Source organism: Macrotis lagotis, chromosome 1 (assembly GCF_037893015.1).
Source record: "Macrotis lagotis isolate mMagLag1 chromosome 1, bilby.v1.9.chrom.fasta, whole genome shotgun sequence".
In the NCBI taxonomy this organism is placed as follows: domain Eukaryota; kingdom Metazoa; phylum Chordata; class Mammalia; order Peramelemorphia; family Peramelidae; genus Macrotis; species Macrotis lagotis.
Genome location: NC_133658.1, coordinates 432,226,827 through 432,252,740, shown reverse-complemented (window position 1 = coordinate 432,252,740; position 25,914 = coordinate 432,226,827). Strand labels below are relative to the sequence as shown.

General features: G+C 37.0%; 2 protein-coding genes and 2 pseudogenes across 3 annotated transcripts in view; 1 reads left to right on the top strand and 3 right to left on the bottom strand.

Moving 5' to 3' along the window:
• Positions 1 to 25,914, bottom strand: part of TDRD9 (tudor domain containing 9) — a 191,194-nt gene that overhangs the window by 24,149 nt on the left and 141,131 nt on the right. For both annotated transcript variants that reach the window (XM_074213215.1, XM_074213216.1), the window contains 8 exons: positions 25,195 to 25,295; positions 20,810 to 20,983; positions 18,458 to 18,569; positions 17,622 to 17,834; positions 17,192 to 17,281; positions 15,851 to 16,111; positions 12,445 to 12,606; positions 11,273 to 11,343 (listed from right to left, as the gene is read on the bottom strand). In XM_074213215.1, coding sequence (XP_074069316.1) covers positions 11,273 to 11,343; positions 12,445 to 12,606; positions 15,851 to 16,111; positions 17,192 to 17,281; positions 17,622 to 17,834; positions 18,458 to 18,569; positions 20,810 to 20,983; positions 25,195 to 25,295 — 1,184 coding nt within the window. The remainder of the gene's footprint in view (positions 1 to 11,272; positions 11,344 to 12,444; positions 12,607 to 15,850; positions 16,112 to 17,191; positions 17,282 to 17,621; positions 17,835 to 18,457; positions 18,570 to 20,809; positions 20,984 to 25,194; positions 25,296 to 25,914) is intronic.
• On the top strand, positions 927 to 1,306 carry LOC141506770 (large ribosomal subunit protein eL22 pseudogene; annotated as a pseudogene).
• On the bottom strand, positions 5,549 to 6,704 carry LOC141518795 (selenide, water dikinase 2-like; annotated as a pseudogene).
• LOC141518787 (high mobility group protein HMG-I/HMG-Y-like) lies at positions 23,997 to 24,386 on the bottom strand. The gene has a single exon (XM_074231103.1). The coding sequence runs from the start codon at positions 24,344 to 24,346 to the stop codon at positions 24,056 to 24,058; it is 291 nt and encodes a 96-aa protein (XP_074087204.1). The 5' UTR covers positions 24,347 to 24,386; the 3' UTR covers positions 23,997 to 24,055.

The following is a 25,914-nucleotide window of genomic DNA, read 5'->3' as shown; positions in this document are numbered from 1 at the left end:
CACTCCCTCTTTTAAATACAATTCATGTGCATGTCTTGGTTTCACCTCCCCTTATGGCATAGTCTTCTTCAAGAATGAAGGACAAACATCATCATTACACTAGATGTGCATCCCAAAAGAGAGGAAAAAAACAAAAAGGAAAAGGACCTATATGTACAGAAATATTTATAGCATCTCTTTTCTAGTCGCAAAGAATTGAAGAATTAAGGGAATGCCCATCAACTAGGGAATGACTTAAACAACTTATCACATATAAATGCAATAGAATACTATTTTGTTCTATAAGAAACCACAAATAGGATGTTTTCAGAAAAACATGGAAAAACACGCATGAACTAATGCCAAACTAAATGAACAGAACCAGAAGAACTCTGTAAAAATGACAGTCATATGATAAGATAAACAACCATGAATGACTTAGCTATTCTCAGCAATTTAATGATTCAAAACAACTCTTAAAGACTTATTTTTTTATTTTATTTTTTATGATTTTGCAAGGCAAATGGGGTTAAGTGGCTTGCCCAAGGCCACACAGCTAGGTAATTATTAAGTGTCTGAGACCGGATTTGAACCCAGGTACTCCTGACTCCAGGGCCTGTGCCTTATCCACTGCTCCATCTAGCTGCCCTCTGAAAGACTTATGATGAAAAAATGCTTTTCATCCACAGATGGTGTCTGAATAAGGATCAAAACATACCTTTCTTTATTTTTTCTTAGGTTTTTCTTTTGTTCTATGTTTTCTTTTACAACATGACTAAGATGAAAATATGCTTTGCAAAACTACACACACACACACACACACACCAAACTGCTTGCCTTCCCAATGAGGTAGCTAAGGAAGAAGGTAGGGAGAGAATATGGAACTCAAAACTTTAAAAATTGAATGTTAAAAATTATTTTCCCCCCTTTCTGCCTGCTTGATCGCCATGGCTCCCGTGAAGAAATTTGTGATGAAGGGCAGCAAAAAAAAAAGAAGCAAGTTCTCAAGTTCACCCTTGATTGTACCCATCCTGTGGAAGATAGGATTATAGATGCAGCTAATTTTGAGCAGTTTTTACAAGAATGAATCAAAGTGAATGGAAAGGCTGGCAACCTCGGTGGTGGAGTTGTAACCATTGAGAGAAGCAAGAGTAAGATAACTGTGACATCAGAGGTGCCCCTTTCTAAAAGGTATTTGAAGTACCTGACAAAGAAATACTTAAAGAAGCACAATCTATGCGATTGGCTCCAGGTGGTGGCCAATAGCAAGGAGAGTTACGAATTATAGCACTTCCGGATCAACCAGGGTGAAGAGGAGGCAGATTAAACCCTTTTGGGTCTGGATACGTTTTGTATATGATCTTGAATAAAACTTGAACCAAAAAAAAATTATTTTTCCATGTAACTATGGAAAAGATAAAATACTAAATAATTTTTAAAATACAAAATAAAATAATCATAGAAAGTATGTGGGAATCTACTTACCAAACCACAAAACAACTGAATTACCAAATATTTTTTACAAAAATAAAGATTTAAATAATTGTAAACATTTTTAACTGCTTATAATTAAATTGAGATAAAATAAAAATGACAATTCCATCTAAATTAATTTACTTATTCATTGTCATACCAATCAAAAGACTAACTTGGAGACATGGAAAAAAAAACAAAATTCATTTGGAAGAACAAAGGGTCAAGAATATCAAGGGAACTGATGAAAAAGTGGGAAAGAAGGAGCTCTGGAAGTACCACATTTTAACTATACTACCAAGTTATAATCATGAAAACAATTTGACAATGGTTAAGAAATAGGGAAGTTCATTCATAATTGGAACTTAATATGCAAAAGCAAATGAGCACTAAACTACAGAGTTTTGGGTATTTGGGCAAGAACTCATTTAACAAAAACTGCTGAGTAACTAGAAAAGAGTTTGGTGAAACCTAAGTGTAGATCAATATCTCAAATGAGTACATGAGGTAGACATAAAGGATAGTACCATAAACAAATTGGGGAACATGGATGAAATTACCTTTTAGATCTATGAATGAGAGAAGAGTACATGACCAAATAGAAGATATAAACATTTATAAGAGGTAAAACAGACAATCTGAGATATATAACATTAAAAAGATTTTGCACAAACAAAACCATACAGTTAAAATTAGAAGAGAAATAGATAATTGAGAGGAGGGGGAGAATTTTAGGAGCAAGTTTGCAATAAAGATCTCATTACTGAGATATATAGGAAACAGTAAATTCTAAAAGAATGAGAGTCATTCCCCAATTAATAGTTAAAGAATATAAATAGACATTTTTCAGAGGGAAAAAATCAAACTATCAATGATCATGAAAAAATAAGGTGTCAGTTCACAGACATTAGATTGGAAAAGTGAACCCTCCCACACAAAATTGAAAGAAAGCAAGTAAATGACTTTTGCTGGAGGGATTACAAGACAATAGCACATTGTGTGCTCTTGGTAGAACTATAGGAACTATAAATTGGTCTTGTAATTACAGAAAGAAATTTGGAACTATGCCCAAAAAGCTATTCGCCTGTATAAAAGCCTTTGACCTAATTCTACCACTAGCTATAACTGCTAAAAGATCAAAGAAAGAAGAAAAGTTTGCCTATACCAGCAGGGGTGTGTGCATGTGCACAAGAGCTTATTTTGTGGTGGGAAGGAACTGGAAACTGAATGGGAATGCCTAAACAAGTTATGGTATATGTATGTAATAGAATATTACTAAGAAACTGAGATAGTTTCAATGAAATATGAGAAAACCTGTTTGAATTGACAAAAAATGAAGAGAGCAGAACCAGAAGAACAATTTATATAACAACAGCAATATTGTAAAGACAACTGTGAAAAGTTTGGGAACACTGATCAACACAACAATCAAATGACATGTAATTCCAAAGATTTCAAAAGGAAACATATGACCATCTGCAGAGTACAAATTGAGACTATTATTTTTGGACATGGTCAATGTAGGAATGTCTTTGTTTGACTATATGTATTTTTAAGAGGGATTTGTTTTTCTTGCTTTCCCAATTGTGTTTCTATTGGTGGGGACAGGGGTAGGGGGAGAGTGGAGAGGGAGAAAAAACAGATGTGAAAATAAGATGAAATTTAATTAGGAAATTAACTCTATCCAAAATTAAATGATAAATTATACTCTGTAACGTCTTCCAGACCAGAACTGCACCCAGTAATCCACAACCAATAGTAAAGGGGCAACTGGCAAAACCAGGGTCCCCAGAAACAAGCCAGGAGCATCCCAGCAATGCCTAAGTGGGTAGAAGTTTGTGTGACCTGAGATACTTTGATAACAGAGGGAGCAATGTCCCAGGGATCTGAGAAATTCCCAAGGAAGTTTAAAACTCACAGCTAGGAACATGGAATTAATTTACAGAGAGCTGGACTGTGACCAGTACAGGCACCAAGGTCTCCTGAATTCTAGAGAAACCATGGAAGTCCCTGAAAATCTAGTAGCCTGAACCTCAAAGATACAGGAGTGACTAAACTAGAAGATAGAGGTCAGCACAGGCATTTAAATGACCCAAGCTGAGCCCAAGCTAGGATGACAACTACAGAAAAAAAAATTACAACAGATAGGAGAACTTGCATCTGGCACAAAACCCCAATTCAAGAACTAAGGCTTAAGAGATGAACAAAATAAAACAAAGACCACTATTAAAAATTATAATAGATTCTAAAATACCCCAAAATTTAACCTCTAGAAAATAACTCTGAAGAGCTGCAACCACAGAATGAGAGAGAGAAAAAATGAATTTGTCACAAGGAATCCAAGTATAACGAGAAGAAATTAAAAGAAAAACAAAGGAAATAAAAGTTCTAGAGGAAAAAAAATCAGAAAAGAATGGAAAGAAATAGCTTCAAAATGAAAGTGATAGCATTTACCTAAGAAATAGATACCTTGAACATTAGATTAGATCAAAACATGAATCGACTACATGAAAAAGCAAGAAATAAATAAAATAAAACAAAATTTAAAAAATTAAAATATTTTATCTTGCATCAAGGAAACCATTTAAGAATCAAACTACTGGGGCAGCTAGGTGGCGCAATGAATAGAGCACTGGCCCTGGAGTCAGGAGTACCTGAGTTCAAATACGGCCTCAGACACTTAATAATTATCTAGTTGTGTGGCCTTGGGCAAGCCACTTAACCCCATTGTCTTGCAAAAACCTAAAAAAAAAAATCAAACTATTGAAACCAATGAGATACCCCCCCATAAAAAGCATGGATATTATAATCCAATAAATCATAAGTGAAAACTTCTCAGATCTATTAAGACCAGAGGGCAAAGCAAAAACAGAATCTAATCATCTCCTGAAAAAAACTTCACATGTTGAAAGACCCCATGATAGGTCATAGTCAACATCCAGAGCTTCCATGCTGACAGAGAAGAGAGAGAGAGAGAGAGAGAGAGAGAGAGAGAGAGAGAGAGAGAGAGAATGAGAGAGGGAGGCATGATGTAGACACACAAAGAGAAAGTGTTAGCATCTAGGAAAAAAAAATCAGAAAGCAAAGGATGTCAACAACACAAAAGACTTGGCAGTTTCTCCTATACATGAAAAGAAAATTTGAGAATACAATATTCCAAAGGGCAAACGACATGGGCTTACAACCAAGAATAATTTAACTTGAAAAGCCGAGTTTCATCCCACAGGGGGGTAAAAATGAACCTTTTTTTAAAGCATTCCTGATGAAAAGCCCTGTGTTGAGCAGAAACTTTGAAATGCAAATTCAAGACTCAAGAGAAACCTAGAAAATTAAATTTAGAGAAACTGGAATGGGCTATATGATGATGAAGTAGCTAGACAACATGTTAATAGAGAGTGAAGAAATAAGTATCCTTTTAAAGCCATAATGTCTTCAAATTGTATTGAAGAAGTTAAGAAAAACAGAATCTAGGGGGTAGATTGATTTTTTTTTTTTACTGAGAAATGAGTCTTTTTATTAAGTCACTAGGAATCCATAACCTAAGATTACACACAGATTTAACGATGCCAAAACCTGGACTCTGGAAAATCAGCTCAGCTTCTTCCAACCCTCTGAGAGGTTTAATGGGAGAAGCATCATAATCAGAGCCAAGGCTTGTGCTGCTGTGGGGTCTACTTCCCCATTTCTGGACAAGTTGCTCAATTCTTGGCCAGAATGAGGAAGAACTGATAGCTTCAGAGGCAAAAATCAACACCCCCAAATTACTCCTAAGCACACCATATCTCCCATTCCAGGTTTAAGAGTTCTTGTTTCAGCCTTAGTCACTAATGATCTAAGTGGGTTGTCAAAGTCGCCTGATCTTAAGTAAATAATCTTGTTTCTTCTATGTGAATCTGTTCAATCACGTGTCCTCTCTAGAAACCCAGTTGTGAGAAAAATCCTTCAGCAATTGACCTCATCTTGACTAGAAAGGGCAATATGGGCCAGACTTCCCCATAAAGTAGAAAATGTGAGATAGGAACTCATTTGAAACTCATGTAAAAGCAGCTATTTTCTTTAAGTGTCTCATTAGAATAAGTAATTCATCTAGCAGTTTAATCACGTTTCTTTGGAAATTTGTCCTTCCCCAAACCAAATCATTGACTCATTCTGAACAGTCATTCATGATTGTTTCCAGGGTTCTCTGAGGTTCAAACAAGCGGGCCATTTCATGAAGTAGTCTCAGGGCTGGTATTGGAGTTGTCGTGATGAAGACTGGCTCCCTGGGGCATCACTTCAATAATGCGTGGCTTGTCAATTATCTGAGCTTTCTGGTTGCCTTTTTCCACAATGCCAATGATCCTTGATGCTTGATGACCCTCTCCATATTTTGGAGACTTGATTTCGGCACAGAAGCGAGCTGCTTGTTCTCGAGGCAGACAGATCAGCAGCCCTCCTGAGGTCTCTGTTGATGTTCCTTGGAGAAGCCCAAAACGTCCACTGGCCTTACTGACCACCGCCATCTTGGCAATAATGGGCAGATTATGAATGACAAAGGACACTTCACTCTTCTGTTGTTTTGCAAGGTTCTGAGCATGTCCCAGGATTCCAAAGCCAGTAATATCAGTGGCTGCATAGGCATTAAATGTGTGCATTAAGCCTGCAGCAGTTCTGTTCAGCATCGCCATGTTAAACATTGCTTCTTGATAGGCTAATTCAACATCTTCTTTGGATACCACCAGTTTTATTTTATTCTATCTCTCTGGGTTATCCAGCCACTGGTGGGCATTGACAGCAACCTGCGTTCCTAATGGTTTGGTCAACACAAGCACATCCCCTGGAACTGCATTGTCTGGCATGATGAACTCATTGGGCTAACACACCACAGTGGCAACTCCTCCAATAATAATCCAAGGGTTTATCACAGTATGTCCTCCTGTCACTGAGGTTCCCCCTTCCTCAGCAGCATCCCAAAAACCTTTGACCATCAGGGGCATGATTTTTTCTCGTTCCTCTTCATTCATCTTTTGGCTGACGCTGAGGAGCATCAGCATGTTATCACAGTCAGTAATGCCCATGGCATAGAGGTCACTAAGCACGTTGGCACAGGCAATCCGTCCCATCATGTAAGGATCCTCAACCAAAGGATAAAAGAAGTCTGTGGTTTGCACGAGTGAGAGGCCTCCATGTCTCAGGGGAATGACGCAAGAATCCATTCCTATCCCGAGGGCCCGCGGAGGTGGCCCAGGGTCCCCGCCATGGCCGCTGTTGGGCGCCGAGGGCCCAGGCCAGGCCAGGTCTGCCAGGAGCGTGAGCAGCGCCTCCAGCGAGACCTTGCAGCCTCAGCCCTTCAGCTCTGAGAAGCCCATCAGGCGCCAGCCCAGGCTCAGCCCCAGCACCTGTGGCTCGAACGGGCTGCGTACGGGGCGGCGGGGGCAGCAGCGCGGCCGCCATGGCACGCTCGCTCTTGGCCCTCGATCCCCGGCTCTGGCAATTGATTATTTTCTAAAGGTTCTAAAAGGCGAAAGTAAAGAGAGGTAGAGGAATATGCTAGGGTGAAAAGGAAGCAGCTCCTTGTAAAAGGAAGGAATTAGCATGAAGGAATCTGAATTGGAAAAGAGGAGGGTTGAAAGCAAGAAAGTCAATAAATATTTATTAAGCACTTACTATATGCTAGATTCTATGCTTAGTGCTGGGAATATACATAAAGAGGTTTCTATGCTCATGGAGTTCATATTCTAATGAGATAAACAAGGGAGGGACAAAAGGAAGATAATATTAGGAAGGGAATAACCACAAGAAAAAATGAACTTCCTGATCCCAAAGGGGATATGTAAAAGGAAAAAAGCAAAGAACTGGAAACTAAAGGGATGCATATCAATTAGGGAATTAAGTGAATGGCCGAAGTATGATATATGAATATAATGGGATATTTTTATGCTGCAATAAATAACAAAAGAGAAATTTCAGAGAATCATGGGAAATAGGAATTTATGTAAGAATGAAATTAGCAAAATCAGAAGAACAATGTAAAAATGTAAAAAAAACAACTTAAGAAAACTAAAAAACTCTGAATAAGGCAATGATGGCTTCAAGGAATCCCAAAGGAAGCATGTTTCTCATATCCTGAAAAAAGAAGTGAAAGATTCAAGGGATGGAAGGAGACATACATTTTTGAGCATGGTCACTATGGATTTGTCTTTTTTTGTTGTTTTTTTTTTGTTATAGGACAGTATTTCCTAATTTTTTAACGATGTAAGATTGTGGGGAAAGGAAGAGGTACAGAAGGCAATATTCTTCTGCTTCTGACTCTCTAAAAAAAGAAGAAAGTCACTGAAACATTTTTTAAAAGAACATTAAGAAGGGGGCAGCTGGGTGGCACAGAGGCTAGAACACTGGCCCTGGAGTTAGGAGAACCTGAGTTCAAATTCGACCTCAGATATTCAATAAATACCTACCTGTGACCTTGGTTAAATCACTTAACCCTATCGACTTGCAAAAACCAAAAAAAAAAAAAAAAAAAAAAGCATAAAGAACAGAAGAAGGTATTTTAGAAGGAAGCAGAGACTAATAGGAGTGTTTTCAAAATGAAGAATGAAATTTATTATATCTTAAGCAATACGAGAAAAACTCATTTTCATATATAACTATCTCAACTACAGTTATTGAATTATACTTTATGTACATAAATGCTTGTTTTGGGTATTCTTGGGAGTTTATTAAATTCACAATAAAAAGCAGAAGCCAATATGGGAGCGTGAGGGCACAAATTCCCAGAAACTCTTCCCCCAAAAGCTCCAAAAGCCACAGAATTGTGACTCTATCCATATTTTAGAGGGGCAGAACCCACAGAAAGACTGAATGAAGCAATTTTGCAGGCCAAGACATCGTGGTAGATTCATGGGAAAGGTCTATTCCACCAGGACTGGTTTGAAAAAGCCCCAGCACAGCTGGACTGCAGCTACATCATGCAGCATAGGAGCAAACCAGCTCTAGTCTTCAAGGAGCAGCCTACAGGATACCTGGGTCCATGGCAACAGGAATAGTTTTCAGACCTCTTGGCCCAGGGATCCTCTAAGATGGTTTGGAGGGTCAGTGGGAGAACTCTGCTACACCAGAGTAAGTGTGGAGCCCAGGTAAGCACCAGCTTCGGGGCAGCCCCACTGTGGGACTTCCACAGTGAAGGGGGTGGGGAGAGACTACAGAGTTCTCTCTGCTATCCCTGGGGCAAGACACGGCTGCTTTGCCAATATTCAGATCCAGGGTGCAGTCTGGGCTCCTTTATTACCATAGAGGAGTAGAGACCCCCATCATAGTTCCAGGGCAGAGGGAAGTGCTTGTGGTCATCCACAGACCAGAGCACAGGCAAGAGAGCAGTCAGAGCCTCTCATAAGACATTGGAGGAATTGGATTGGAGGGTGGGAGTGGGGGGGGTGTCACAAAAAAAACGCTAAAAACTTTGGAACTATGGTAAATCAGTCATAGACTGAAGAAATGAGCAAAGAACAGAAAATAAAGAGACAACAGAAATTTACTTTAGTCCCATGGAGTGATCAATCAAAACACACACTGAGAAGATGACGAAGTCGAAGTTTCTGTATCCAAAGCCTCCAAGAGAAATAGGAAATGGGCTCAGGCTATGGAAGAATCAGAAAAGACTTTGAAAATCAAGTAAGGGAGGTAGAGAGAAAATTGAGAGGAGAAATGGGAGTGATGCAGGTAAATCATGAAAACCAAGTCAGTAGCTTGGTGAAAAAGATACAAAAAAATAACTAAGAAAATCACATGTTAAAAACCAGTTTAAGGGGCAGCTAGGTGGTGCAGTGGATAAAGCAGGAGTACCTGGGTTTAAATCCAGTCTCAGACACTTAATAATTACCTAGCTGTGTGGCCTTGGGCAAGCCACTTAACCCCATTTGCATTGCAAAAACCTAAAAAAAAAAAACCAGTTTAAGTCAAATGGAAAAAGCAGTGTAAAAGGCCAATGTGGAGAAGAAAGCAAGATGGAAAAGGAGATAAGAAAGATCTCTGGAGAAAATTAACTCCTTCAAATGTAGAATGGAGTTAATGAAAGCTGATGATTTTGTGAGAAATCAAGGAACAATAAAACAAACCCAAAAGAATGAAAAACTAGAAGAAAATATGAAATATTTCACTGGGAAAAAACTGATCTGGAAAACAGATCCAGGAGAGATAATTTAAAAATTACTGGACTACCTTAAATCATGATCAGGAAAATAAATTTTCCAGGAAAATTGACCTGAAATCCTAGAAGTAGAAGGTAAAATAGAAATTGAGGGAATCCACTGATCACCTCCTAAAAAGATTCCCACTCCCCCCCCCCAAAAACTTCCAGGATATTATAGCCAAATTCAAAAACTCCCAAGTCAAAGAGAAAATACTACAAGCAGTCAGAAAGAAACAATTCAACTAATGAGGTGCCACAGTCAGGATTACACAGGATTTATCAGTGTCTACATTAAGGACTCTGATGGAATATGATATTTCAGAAGGCAAAAGAGCTTGGTTTACAACCAAGAGTCAATTACTCAGAAAAACATCCTCTTCCAGGGGAAAAGATAGATGTTCAATGAAACAGGGGACTTTCAAACTTTCCTGTTGAAATGACCAGAGCTGAACAGAAAGTTTGATCTCCAAGTATAGGACTCAGGTGAACCACAGAGAGGATGGACAGGAAGGGCAAGCTATGAGGGACTCAATGATGCTGTATGGCTTGTATTCCTGCATGGGAAGATGATACTGATAACTCTCATGGAACCTTCTCATTTATTACAGCAATTAGAAGGAGAATATATAGATAAGGCACAGGAAGGAGCTGGATCTAACGGGAGAAATATAGCATGAAGATGGAGCAATTAGCGATAAAGGAAAGTACTGGGAGGAAGATAGAAGTAGAATGGGATAAGATATCTCACATTAAAAAAAGTTAAGAAAATGCTTTTGTAGTGGAGTGGAAAGGGGGGGGGAACTTTAGGGGGGAATGAATGAGCCTTCATTCTCATCAGAAATGGCTCAGTAAAGAAATAACATACACACTCAATAGGGTATAGAAATCTATCTTACCCTAGAGTAAAATGAGAGGGAATGGATAGGAGAAAGGGGACAGGGGAGGAGAGAGGGGGAGTAAGTGATATAAGAGGAGATAGTACTCAAATACAACACATTTCTGAGAAGGGTCAAGGTAAAAGGAGAGAGAGAATAGACTACATGCAAGTGGGGAGGAATAGAGTGAAGGGTAATACAATAATAACAACTGTGGTAAAAGATACTGAAGCAACTTCCCTGATAGACTTATGGTAAAGACTATTACCCAACCCAGAGACAGAGCAGATGATATCCGAACACAGACTGATGTATACTTTTTTCCCTCACTTCATTTTGAGGCTTCTCTATCTTTTTTTTGGGGGGGGTCTCTTGATCTTTGGGGGGAAAGGGAGTTTATATTTACTTTCACAAGATTATTGTTATAATGTGGAAATAAATCAAAATCATCTAACTATAAAAAATTTATAAAATAAATTCATAACAAAGAAGACTTAGATAAATTCACAACTCTAACTCTAAGAACTTGTCCCCTTCCCCTTTATTGTTTTAACAAACTGCAAAACTACTATAATATAAGATTATCAAATATCATCAGAGGGAATCCTTCTTTAGTACTATTTTGCTTAACTGTTTTCAGACATTATGTATTGTGAGGAGTGGGATTTTATGTTGTTTAAACAAATTTACAAATTAAAAAATAAAGGAATAATGGACACATTAGAAAGCCAAAAAAATAGAGAAAAATGACACTTGAAGGATTTAATTTTTACCATACCTGAACTTAGATATTCGGGTCATACTGTGACACTTGAGCTCATAGGGATTAAAAGGACCATGAAGAAGTACCTTCACATGGAATGATAAAAAAAAAAAGTAGAATGTCAATAAATGAACTTACTTTTTTTCTCATTCTAATTCTTCCCCTCTCCCTATAGCTACACTTCAATTTCTCAAAAATACCACTCCCAGAAATTACATTTTGGACTTTCAACTAGAAAAGGAACTCTTAAATTTTAACAGGAAACAACACTGTGTAGGGATTGGGAGGAGATAGCAATTCACTTAATTTTTGTTTCAAACCCCTTAACAAAATTACATGCTTCTTCCACACTAAGTAAAAATATTTCCAAGTAGGTCTTTTGAGGGATGTAACTGATTACTTCGATATCAATTTTCTGAAGGGAAAAAGAATAACTGATCATCATTCCTAACACCTTTAATTAAATTATTGAAGGCATTAATAAGATAATGAGTGAACTTTACATTTTATTGGGAATATTATAGAAATGTTAAGGTTTCTTAGTAATAATAGTACATAGGCCAGCTATTCCTCAGATCCAAAATCTTAAGACTGTGGAATCGACAAGTAAATTATCTGTAGTACAGAAAAAAGCATTAGTGTCAAGACCATTTTCCTCTTAGTTTGGAAATCCCAGGAAATGAAAATGTGCTGGTGAAACAGCAACAAAGAGGAAGAAATTTTCCAAGTTCTTGGGAACTAAGATTGACTAATAGGTCTCACTTTCTTGGTTAAGGAGCCCATTTACCAAGGAGAAGACAAACATTTACTGTCTAGGATGGATTCACAAATTTTACCGACCTGCAAGATATGTTGAAACATATATGTTTTAAAACTATATGCTAGAGTATAGAAATACAAAAAGAAAATGACATAATCCACATGGAACTTAAAGGCTGGTAAGAGAAAAACGAAATGATACAGTTTCAAATAAGTATGATACCAAAAAAAAAAAAATAGGGCTAAGAAGAGATCTGAAGTGTACTAGAAAAACTGGAAAAGAAAAAAATATTTCCAGCTTGGGGAAAGAAAAAGAACTGGAATTAAGTAAACTTCTTGGAATTTATAAATCTGAAAACAGTAGCAACTTATTGAGTAAACCTGGAATAATTTTTTAAGGCTATTCAAAAGACAATTTCTACAATTACCTTACAATTTGGAGAACCAAGTTTATTTGCAGAAAAGCTGTCTAACAATATTCGGATCAGAAACTTTTCATCCTCTTTACTGTGAGTTGATGGTGGTATAGTTGCACTGGCAGTATTTTCCACTGACTTGGAAAAGAATTCCTTTAGCATTTCCTGGCTTTGCTAAGCAGAATTACAAGAAAAGGTTATCTTTAATTTACATACAAAAGAAAATTATTTTATTCCCTTTATTCCCAGTAAAACTCCAGGCCCTGTTCCACAGTAGCCCAGTAATGTGAAACTAAAACAGACACAGGTACACCAAACTGGAGAGGGGTAACAACTGCACAGCCTCAAGAGGGTAACAAATTTGAAATGTATTCCTCATATGTTCATAAATCATTGCACTCAAGGGCCATACTCCCTGGTGACTAAATAGTAGAGGGATCCAGTTGTAAACCTATGGTGTGGGTAGCTTTCATTTCTGTACATCTTTACTCCCTTTCCCAGGTTTCATCAATTTAAACACTTCTTCCTTGATTATAGAAAATGTACCTATTTTAAAATTTTGTTGTTTTTGTCATTACTGGCTGGATTACATCTACAGAAATCCAAAAAACAGCCACAACAGCAGGAATGCTTTCCTTTTCATATCTGTTTAAAAATTGCTTAGAGATAAAGATACATTAACTCTTTTTTCTATTTTTAGATTTTTTTTTCAAGACAATGGGGTTAAGTGGCTTGCCCAAGGCCACACAGCTAGGTAATTACTAAGTGTCTGAGACGGGATTTGAACCCAGGTACTCCTGACTCCAGGGCCAGTGCTTTATCCACTACACCACCTAGCCACCCCTTAGGCACATTAATTCTTTAAAATTTTTAAAACTATCAGCAGAGAGGATTCATATTTACCTCATATTTTGTAAAAAGGAAAATAAAAAATTAACACTTTGCGCTTAACATTAACACTATAAAGTTACAAGTATTCTTTCCATTTTGCAATCTACTGAGGGGTTCAGAGGGGATCACAAAGGACAATTACTGTCAATACTGGTATAAATTTTGCTATCCTGACTCCAACTCCTATCTTATAACTACCCTAGAAAAATCACTTCCCCTGGAGGGATTTGCATGAACTGATGCTGAGCAAGATGAGCAGAACCAGACACTACCCTAACAGAAACATGGGGGTAATGATCAACCTTGATGGACTTGCTCATACCATCACTGCAACAATCAGGGACAATTTGGGGCTATCTGCAATGGAGAATACCATCTGTATCCAGAGAAAGAACTGTGGAGTTTGAACAAAGACTAAGGACTATTACCTTTAATTTAGAAAAAAAAAAAACCTGATATCTTATTGTCTGATCTTGCTATCTCTAGGTCTAGAGAAGAAATGCCAGGCCCATTCTTACATAACCCATTCAAAGATTCCCATGAGCTGGGATCAAGAGAAAGACACAAGAACATTTTAAATAAAAGTAGCATCCAACAATAAGCAATTCTACTGGCAACTTTCCAGAATGAAAAAAGAAAGAATCATACCTCCAGCAAGTCTAATAGGAAAGAGCAATTTTGCAATAACTTTCTAGTAGTGTCAAGGAACTATGTAGGCACAAAATGCAGTCTGGTCTTCTTTGGGAAGGAAACAATTAAGTCAGATATACAGGGCTGAAATTCAGGAAAGATCAGGCCTGGTAACACAGATTCAGAAGCCATAAAGCACAGATAAGACCATCAAGCCAATGGAAGCTAATATAATCATCAAAAAAAAAAAGTAAATACATATCCAGGACAGAACCATGAGAAATTCCTGCAGTTAGGTGACAGAATATGGATGATGATGGGACAGAACTGAAAAATAAAGACAAGTATATGGTGCTAGACAAGTGGGGTCATTTCTCTCTATATAATAGGGATAAACAGAAACACATTCTTCATAGGACGGAGGATTTCTATTACAGAACATTTATGTTGGTTGAGATGGTCACTATTCATCCACCTTCAGCAGACCTCTTTGCTTTGGTGCAGTTATTTTAGCCAATGGAAAAACCTGTCTCTATGAAGAAAAAAGCTTTGAAGATGAAGAAGGAAGTTAAGATTTCTAAAACCATAGTTAAGAGCTAGAAGGGACTTTAGAGGCAGAGAATCCAACCTTCACATACTGCAGATCTGGAAACTGAGGCACAGAAAGATTAAGTGATTCACCCAGGGAGTGCTTGATGCAGGATATGAATTCAGGTATTCCTGACTTCAAATCCAATTCTACTCATTACTCAACACAATCTGCAATTATGTCATATGTGAGATGGTTGGAGAGAAGACTATGAAACAGGTTGAGTGGAAGAAAGAATCTCATCCAGGGAAAAGCAACTCTGGTCAGGAAAGGTCAGAACAAAAAAAAAATGATAATAAAAGTTGATATCCATGATAAATAGGGAGGTGATAAGAGAGCACCTAGCTAGTTCTCCTTGGTGAATTAAAGTCATCAGGCTCCAATGAACTACACATCTGGGGCCAGTCTTAGTAGCCTCTAAAGTATCTTGAAGAGATTCCTTGGGAGAGGAATATCAAAATATTCACAGCAGTATTCCTTTATGACAGCAAAGAAAGGGATGTCCATCCACGGAAATGGCTAAACAAACTGTGCTACATGAATATCAATTTCTACCTGTAAGAAACAACAAATATAAAGAATTCTAAGAAGCATAGGAAGATTTATATGAACTGACACAGGACTATAAAAGCAATATTCACAATAAAAACAATGTAAATAACATAAAACAAAAAGAATATGAATGCTGTATAATTATAATGACCTAACCCAGTCCTGTAGAAGAGATGAAAAAATAACAGTTCCTTCTGTTCTCTGCAGAGGGAGAAGTGGAATACAACATATGCCATCAGATACAGTTGATGTATTACTTAGTTTTGCTATAGCACCTTCCCCTCCCTTTTAAAAAATTCTTTGTTGGTACAATGAGTCAGGGAAGAGGGATTTATTAAAAAAGTAAAATGATGTAAAAATAAAAAATATCAATAGGGAAAAAAAGATCACAGAACCTAGGAGGAATAATACCACTTTGATCTAACTTTCTTTTTTGACAATTATCACTAGACTGCCTGATCAGGAGAATATTATAGATGTGGTGTATATATAGTCTACTCATATCTCATCTAATTATATCATACTTTTTGGATTCATTTTCCCACCATTTTCCCACCAGAAAGTATTAATATTTTTGAATCTTCAAATTTTCATTTTTATTCAAATCAAACCAAAAATGTAGTCTCTCTTTCCCTCTGCCTGCCACCCAACGTTGCTTTCACACTCAGGACAGTACTAAATAAAAGTGAAATGAAGTCAATATGAATTATGCCATGTCTTTCAGTTTAACAGAATTCTTTATAAAAATATACCTACTTTAGATTCGTAAGACTCCTCTGCTAACTCAGCATAGCATTCTTTGATAAGCACATCTCGAATATTCACCACTTCTTTAATTCCAGAGTAACGATACACATCCACATGTAGGACACTGTGTACAACTGAATAAACTTTAACTATGAGAGCACAGCCATTGACTAAAGCAGCAAACCTTTGACTGGCCCCATAACTCCAGCGTTCTCCACATACAAGAGACTTAGCAGAAGGGCGCATCTTGCAAATCTTGAATTCCAAAGCCTATGAGACAAATACAGGGACAATAACATTTTATAAACCAAGTTATTTAGCAAACATTTACTGTGGTAGTGCTGGAAGGGAATACCAAGAAAATTAAGATTCTTTCTCTGTCCTAAAAATGCTGTATAACAGTATCTCAACTATTATTATTATGTCATCAACAAAACATGACCTTTTTTGTTTATCTGACTCCTTGACTGCATAAATCTACATAAAAATATCTGCCCCCAAAAAACTGCTAATATAAGCTAGGATTTCACATTTTACTTCTGAATCCATATGTGTATGGTTTTGTTTCTTTAATTTTAAGAGATTCATGATTTCACTAGTGTGGGTACAGTTTCTATTAATGTACAGCACAACTCCCTCAAGGTTTAGCCCCACTTCCAAACCAACAGTGACAGTCAACCTTCTGGCAATGAGCCTCTTCATTAATTCACAAGGAATAAGTGAGGTCCTCCCTCCTTAGACTTGGGCTCCATAAGACTTTCTAGCTTGGATAGAACTTCTCAGAATTTGTGCCCTGCAGACATAGGCATGCAGAGAAGCAAGCACTTCCATCCCTCAAGAATCACTGCGTCATCCATGAGGGGCTACAAGGGACCTCAGGGTCATGGGTTCAATCTCCTGATTTAGCCAAAAGAAACAGATTTAGAAAAGTTCCAGGACTTGCCCAAAGTCACACAGGTAGCTTGTTTGAGGCAAGATTTGAACTCCAATCCTTTAACTTGAGAGACACTGTACAACACTGCTTCCTAAGCCACCATAAAGGTCATTAGAAGTGAGTTATGTTAGTATACTAATGGATTTGTGTTTGACATTTCCCTGTCAAGTATACTCAAATATTGTCTGATTCCAAGATCTCATAGTATGAAACATAAGATCAATGTTAATTAATTAATGCCTTGCCCTAAAAAAATGACAATCTGAAGAGTGGAGATGGTATACAGAAAAATAAACTCTTATAATCTCCAAACCTTACCTTGCTGATATAAGTGGTTCATGAAAACACATTCAAGACAATTTTTTAACTGTCAGGGAAAAAAGGAAATTAGGAAGTCTTTCTGTTTTTCACCTTACCTGAAATGGAAGTTCTAGAAGATGGCAAGGGATTTCCATTAAAAGGTCTAGGTTTACATGAGACCTATTACCATAATCTACAAAAAAGACCTAGACAATAAGAAATCAGAAATAGAAGAGTAGTTGAAATAAAAATGATTAAAAATAGATTCAGGATTAAAAATATAATGCACTACAATAATAATAATACTGGATTTTGACAATACTAATTCTATGATTAAATATAATAGATATAGAGCAATTACAAATCCCTATTCTGAGCGTCTTCCTTTAGAAAGTCTTAAAAATACTCAATCTAATTTCACTTACATTGTTTTCCAACTAATTTTTACTATATATATATATATATATATATATATATATATAGCTTTTTACCAATGTCAAAATCTTGTCTCATTTACCTTATAGTGACCTATTAGAAACAACATACCTCAGCAGAATTTCCAGAAACGTATAGAATTTGAGCTCTAAAGTAAGTTTCTTTATTCAAATTAGCAAATGGTGCCAGGCAAACTAAATCAGGATATGGACGAATTGGCAAAGGTATCAATTTCAGCTGGTTTATTTCAACTGTTAGTTTTTTCAGAATATTTGTATTTTTTTCATCAATCCTATAACCCCAGAAGTGACCAACTTCTACAACCTTTAAAAAAAAAGGAAATAAAGTAATTTAAAAACAATTTCTATACTAAACTCTATACCAAACGAATGTGCAAGACTTTTTTTTTGCAAGGCAAATGGGGTTATAAGTGGCTCGCCCAAGGCCACACAGCTAGGTAATTATTAAGTGTATGAGATCGAATTTGAACCCAGGTACTCCAGGGCCGGTGCTTTATCACTGCGCCACCTAGCTGCCCCAATGTGCAAGACTTTTAAATTACAAAACTTTATTTTTACTATCTTTAACCTAACTAAAACTGTATTTTAAAAGTCCAAAACATAGAAAACTAAATGCCAGTACAAAAGCAGTTTAACTAATTATCAGTTGAACAATTAATAATTCAGCTAATTATTTACTTAAAAGTGTATTATTTTACAGTAAATATTATTTTACAGTAAATTACTAAAGGGGATCTGCATATTTGGAAAAATTGACATCAATAAAATATATTATCCTTACAAAAAATATTAAGAGTTACCCTACATTACACATCAATCACTAACAAATTTAATTGGGATCTAAAGTTCTTAATAAAATACAGTCTTCAATAGTTGATTCAATTCAATTCAAAATCTATATAGTCCTCTTAGTCAAATTTCTCATACCTCAGTGACATCAATGGTTAAGAGCAGGCTTGTAATTGCTTGTGACTGCTCTAGAGCATCTAATGAGATCTGCATAGTGTCAATTGTCTGCTTCTGGAAGTCCACGTTCACTCTAAATAAATACATAACTTTTCTTAAAGTAGTGTTACACAGATCATCTTCACATACTATAAATTATCATTATGAGCTATATACATAATTATGAAATGTAATAATTCTATCTTAATTTAATATCACACACTAATGCTAAATTTTAAAATTCATGGTGTTCAGTTTGTCAAAAAAGGCAGGGTAAGTCACAGAAATCAAAATAAATTCTTCCAGAGCCACATTACAAGACAGTCAAGTAATGTATTTTCATGCATTAAAACAAGAGATCCATTTACAGGAATTTGAAAAGAGAACTATGCTACATGAAATTCAACAGAAGAGATGTGTGGTCCAAAGGCAGGTACATTTAAGTCCAAGAGAAATTTTTATGGTTGTGAAATTAATTAGGAAAATGAAAAATAAGTCTATTTCAATTGATCATGCCTTTTAGTCAGAGTGTAAGTCAATTAGATTTCAAAAATTTAATAGGTGATTGTCTTTCTACAATTAGAGTTAATTATTGATGGCTTTTTATGTACAAGAGCCTTAAATCTAGAGTTTGAAGGGAACCTAGTGGTCATTTATTCCAACCCTACTCCTTTCACAAAGAAGAAAACTAAGTAAGCCTAAGAACTAAATAATTTTCTGAAGATAATAAAAGTAATTTAATAGCAAATTTGGAATTCAAATTCAATGATCTCAAATACAATACATTAAAAGTCCCAGAATTTAACAGATTTTATATTTACTGAAGAAGAAATATTAAAATTGAGGTTGAATGGGTTTAAAAGTAATCAAAGTGTCTGAAAGACCTTAAGCTCCCTCTTTCCATTCTGTGTTCCTGGTGACTCTGACCTCCAAAGCTCATTTCCACCTTTAGTCTTCCCTGGCTTCCCCCTTTAACACTAGTGCCTATATCTATTGATTATTTCCAATTTATTGGGTCTATATCTTATTTGTACAATGTTGTCTGCACATGGTCTTCTCCATTATACTGTGTTCCTTAAGAACAGGATCTTGGTCCCCAGGACTTCACATGTAGTAAATATCTATTGACTGACTTCACACAGAGAAAAGCAAGCTTTAACAGGTCGGGCAACCTAATATTTGAAATATGTTAAAAGAACTATACGGTTCTCAATGGAGGATATACAGAAGAATGGGAAGGTGTAGATAACCTGAGATGTACGCCAGTGGAGGAACATAGATCTCTTAAAATAGTTGTATCCTAGACCACAGTCACTCATCAACATCTTGATTAATTTCTGAGATTTTTGATTTTATATTACATAACTTCTACTAAAGTTCTCTTACATGGTTTGATCATGTATATTCAGGATGAATTGGAAGAGACCCCAACAATCATCTAGACTAATCTAAAAATCAACAAGAATTCTCACAATAACATATCTGATAAAGCAGTCACCAACTCTGTCCAAAAATCTCTGAGGGAAAACAAAAGTTTTTAGGATAGACCATTCCATTTCTACAGCTATAATTGCTATTGACATCAATCTGATATTTTCTTTTCTGTAAATTTCATTACTATTGGTTCTCCCTTCTGGGACCATATAGGATTCAATCTGTTTTCTACAAAACAGCTTTTCAAATACTTAATCACAACTTATCAGGTGCCTCCCTTTGGCGGAGGAACTTCAAAAGTTTTCAAAGTGCTCTCTTTAGAGCAATCTTTTAAGCCAGGTAGTTCAAGTATTATTCATTTCACAGACTGGAATATCTAAGGCAGAATTCAAACCTAGACCTATGCTGACTCTCATTATCTCTCTATCTCTCATCAAAGAATCTTTCTTTTCATTTCTTTTCATTGATTAAAGACACAAACATAATCAACTTTTTCAACCCAAAGACTACTTGGAAACAAGTCTAAAACCAGGATACTTCAAAGAAACTTGAGGTTTTTTTACCCAAAAAACTTTTTTTTTTCCAGGCCTACATATGCATTTAATAAAGTTTAAGGAGTTAAGGAAAAAAAAGATTAACTTCTATTGTCACTAGATTTTCAGAGATTATCTCATATAACCCTCTTCTGTTTATAGACAAGTAAACTGGGGCCTAGAGAGGTTAAATGAAAGTTGCCCACTGTCTCACAGGCTTGAAGTGACAAATCATGAATGCTAACTAAAGTTCTTTGATCTCAATGGATAGGGTGCTCAAGTACAGCACCCTATCCTTCACACCACATGGCCAGTACTTGTGAAAAATAACAAACTGGTAGAAAGAACAAAGTCTCACCATCCTTACCTGGTGTTCCTCAGCTTTGTGACTGTGCCTCCTTGGACCTTCCCTTCAATTTCTTCACCAGAATGAACACTGAGTTCAAGTGGAACTTTTAGCTGAGACATCTTAATCGCCATGTACACAGCAGGAAGAGTTTTAAATCTTTCTGTTGGATTGCGAGAAAATTCCACAAATGCCCTGTTTCAAACAAATAAATAATTTCTTTTTTAGATTTTTCAGGCAATGGGGTTAAGTGGCTTGCTCAAGGCCACACAGCTAGGTAATTATTAAGTGTCTGAGATCGGATTTGAACCCAGGTACTCCTGACTCCAAGGCTGGTGTTCTATTCACTGCACCACCTAACCACCCAAAAATAATTTTTTCAAAAAAGTATGTCATATAGGGGCGGCTAGGTGGCGCAGTGGATAAAGCACCGGCCCCGGAGTCAGGAGTACCTGGCTTCAAATCCGGTCTCAGACCTTTAATAATTACCTAGCTGTGTGGCCTTGGGCAAGCCACTTAACCCCGTTTGCCTTGCAAAAACCTAAAAAAAAAAAAGTTATGTCATATATACTAATATCATTCTATATCAGTTAAAGCATCCTGATAAATCTTTCTGAAACTCATAAGAACCTTTCATTCCAAAATGCATTAGAAGTATGTCCTGAAAAGGGGTTGGAGTAGGGAGAGTATAGTGTAAAGAGTAAGAGAAAATATATGAGTAAATTGTAAGCAGTGATGTAAGTAGATGATTACTGCATGTAAACCTCGTACATTCCTCTACTTTTTTCATTTTGTTTCTGCAAGATCAGGGGCATACCTAAATTGATTTACAATTCCTACAGTATTTCTACCTCTGCTACTTGATTACAATATGTCTATTTAGAGACAGGGCAATTATTGTTATCACCATCAGACAGTTGAAGAAAACTGTCTCAAAGAAAACCAAAGCAACTTCGAGGTCAAACATTCAGTAAAGGCCTGTGCCTGGGCTAGAACCTACATGGTTTTGTCTTCAAGCAGGGTGCTTTCTACAACAACATACTTACTGTCTTCTCAAAATGCTTAAAGGGAAAAGACATTAGGGTTAATGTTAAAAAAAGGATCTTTTATGAATGAAGTTGATAATTTAGTCACCCAAAGTTATGAGGTAATAGAGGTTTCTGCTGAGACCTTGTGCCAAGGAAGTTTTACAACTGAAGTTCCTAGTAACTTAGCTGTTAAAATGAGATTTTATTTAAAAGAATTCAAAATGCAGCAGGGAACTCTGGGCACAGAGAAAACTATAATCTTTTTGTGCTGGAAACAAATCTTGTAATGCTTTTCTGTACTGTTTAAAGTGTTTTTCCCTTCTGCATTGACTTTTTCTTTTTCTTTTTTTCTTTTTTCTTGCAAGGCAAACGGGGTTAAGTGGCTTGCCCAAGGCCACACAGCTAGGTAATTATTAAGTGGCCACATAGCTAGGTAATTATTAAGTGCCAGAGACCGGATTTGAACCCAAGTACTCCTGACTCCAGGACCGGTGCTTTATCCACTATGCCACCTAGCCGCCCCCACTACGCCACTTAGCCGCCCCCTACATTGACTTTTGCAAACTCTATTTAAGCAGTAAATCTGGCAGCAGACAACCCCTATGTATCCCTATGTTTTTAATCCTAAACCACTAACAGTGTTTGGGCACATGTCTGACATTGATCATTACATTCACCCTTGGGGACAGGTCAGTAGATGCCATCTTTTTAATTAACCAGGTGTTAATTAGCTACTGCCCTTCGAGTATGCACAATAGACTCCACTCTATATACCAGGTATGTCACCCAGTTCTATGCAGTTAGATTCTTTCTTTACTGTCTTTGCCCAACTTGAAATTGTTTCTCCTTTGCTTAAACCTTACAATTCTCTTAAAAACTCACCTTCGTTACTTTGTTAAAAAAAAAACCTAACTTGTGAACTTTTTGTAGTAACCTGTGAACCTTTCATAGGAACCTGAGCAACCTGGTAATTAAAGTCTTTGGTTTTCCTTACTACCCCTCCTGGGACAGTCTAGTGATTTTGTCACCCCAAATGAACCACAACTAGCTCTTCCTGTGATCTCCCCACTCCAGCTACTCCACCAGTAAAAGTATAATAATTTCTACAAATGATTTCTATTTCTATCCTTTAAAAAAAAATCCACAATAAGAAGGTGGCATATGATAAAACAGCTTCAAACTTGTTCATTGACCCTCAACTCAGGATGCACTCCAAGCCTGGATCCTAAGGATTTGCTATGAGGAATTCCATTAGGAGGTTTGCCCTCCCCAACTAAGGACCTTTATGCCCTATCAGTTATGCTAAAAATCTCCACAAATATTGGGATCTGCCCCTTGCCCCACAGGATGTCAAGTGTCATCCAATGACCATTATTGATACAATGAGGATATTCATAATTAAAGAGAGAAAAACAAATATCCACAAGGTAAAAATTATTAATACTGGCTTTATAATCTCATTTCTTGCTCCCTTGGATCATATTATCAGGTGGGAGAATTGAGAGGTCATAATAAGGTAAAATTAGAACTCAGATCTTTCTAACTCCAAATGGCATCTATCCACCATGCCATGCTATGTCTGTAAGATGCATGTAGAATTTGTTCTGCTTGATCACAGATAACAGATCTAGGAACGAATAGACTGAAGTTGCAAAGATTAGGCCTAAAAAGGAATGCTAACAATTAGAGCTACAAAGGAGAATGGGCTTGTTTGGAAATAAGTACATTCCTTGTTCTGGTCTTCTGGTTACAGTTGGATTATTATTATTTGGGGACCTTGTAAAGAAAATTCTTTTTGTTTTTTTGTTGGCAGCCAAGTCAAAAGGTTAGCTCTGTCAGGGAGGAGTACAAAAGAAATCCTAAACCTGGGAAAAAGGGGAGTCGATCTATGGATGGATGAAGTGGGAGGTGGGGGAGGGAAGCAGGGGAGTGCCCCTAGAAGGTGCACTCCACCCAGGGCAGCACTATCCCATAAAGGGTGGCTAGGGTTAGTATAAATTTGTCCAATGTGTGGATGGAAAGGGCATTTCACTGGTAGAGCTGTTATCTCTGACCAGTAGAACCAGAAAGGACAGATTGGGGGAAAGTTAAGGTGAGGGAAGAAAAATGGGGATTTAAAGATCAACATTTTTCTGTCTAGTCCCAGAATAAAAGGGCAGCTGCTGTTGTCATCATCGTCGTCGTCGTCGTCGTCATCATCATCAAGGGGAATGAGGTGGCGAGATACAAGCAGACTTGATTACTGCTCCTCCTCTGAAGACTCCTGGGAGATCCCCTCCTCTTCTTCTTTCTCCAGCTTTTTGGGTCTACCTCTTAGTTTCCTCCCTGGTGCAGTGGTGGCTTTCCAGCCTTTTGCAGCCCCCTTGTTCTTACTCCCTTTTGGTCTGCCCCGATGTCTCTTAGGAGTTGGGGCCTCACTGGGTTCCTTGGGAGGCTGTTTCTGGGGTCGACCCTGCCCTCTCTTCTCAGACCCTTCTTTCTCCTGCTTGGAGGCTAGGGGCTGGCTGGACTTTGAACTAGATTCACTCATCTTCCCCCTTCTCTAATGAGAGGTGGTAAAGGGTAGGGGGATGGGGCATTGTCTCCCAAGGCCTGGGGGGGGGGGGGGGGGAGCTGCAGGTGGGTGGTTGAGTGTGGGGTCTGGAGCAGAAAATTCTTGTTCAGAAGGAAAATGGATTAGATGACCTTAGGTCTGACAAAAACACTTGACTTAAGAACTGATTGAAGTAGCCCAGATCTCCATTCCCAGGTCAATGAATTACCTGAAGCTGACCAGGCAAAGTCACTTCCAGTCTCTTACTATTTTGGATATCTCCCAAACTACATTTTTTTTAAGGACTTATTCTTACTATGCAAAACAACTTATCCAGGGACTTGATGAGATGCCTAACCACTCCCACCTGCAGCCTAGGCATTCTCTCTGCCTCAATACCCTATATAAGCCCTGTTCCCCATCCCCTCTTCAGGTAATGCCCAGTTCTTGCAGTAAAAGACATCAAGCAATAACTCATTTGTCCAGATTAAAGACCTCAATTTTGTTGTATTGACCATTCCCATTTAAAATTTACATTGGAGAGAATGTTCAATTCCTCAAGAAATGTTCAAATTATTCAAGATTGGGAGAGAAAACATAGATATCTGCTTGTTTCCCAATAAAAGGAAGAGAACAGTTTAAAAAAAATTAACGATAACAATTTACACCAATATTCTAAATAAATATTCTGCATGAAAGCTAATGCACTGAAGTATATTCCCTCCCTTCTCCCACTATAAGATACAAGGTTAGTGAACTTTATTATCTTCCTATATATATTTTCAGATATAATTTATTTTCATATGTAACTATGCAATCAATGATAAAAATAAAATATTACTTACTTTGTACCATCAAATACAATGGACTTTACTTGACCACACTGCCTAAAGAGAGACTGAAGCTGTTTGTAGTAGATAAATCCATAGGGAGGAATATGCTTCAGCTGTTAAAACATAAAGAATGCTGCTTTTAAAATTTACCACAGCAGATTTCTCCATTCAACAATTCACTAACATTTATTAAATGCCTACTATGTGCACAGAACATAGTACTGAATATTTAAAGAACTTAAAAAATAAATTAAATAAATTAAAAATATTCTCAAGTTTCATGGTATTTATTTAATACAATAGTGACTTTTAAAAAATTATAATCAAGTTTCAAACTGTATATCAAGTGTCCTATTAAGCAAAGTTAATTTTTCCCTTTAAAAGTAACACAAATCTTGCATGAACTGATGCTGAGTTGAGCAGAACTAGAAGAACACTGTACCCCTTAAGAGAAACATAGGGGTGATGATCAACCTCAATGGACTTGCTCATTCCATCAGTGCAACTGTCAGGCACAATTTTGGGATATAGGCAATGGAGAATACCATCTGAATCCAGAGAAAGAATTGTGAAATTTCAACAAAGACCAGAGACTATTACCTTTAATTTAAAAAAAAAAAAAACCCGTTATCTTATTATGTAATTTTGCTATCTCTTATACTTTATTTTTCTTCCTTAAGAATTTGATTTCTCTCTTATCACATTCAACTTAGATCAATGTATACCATAAAA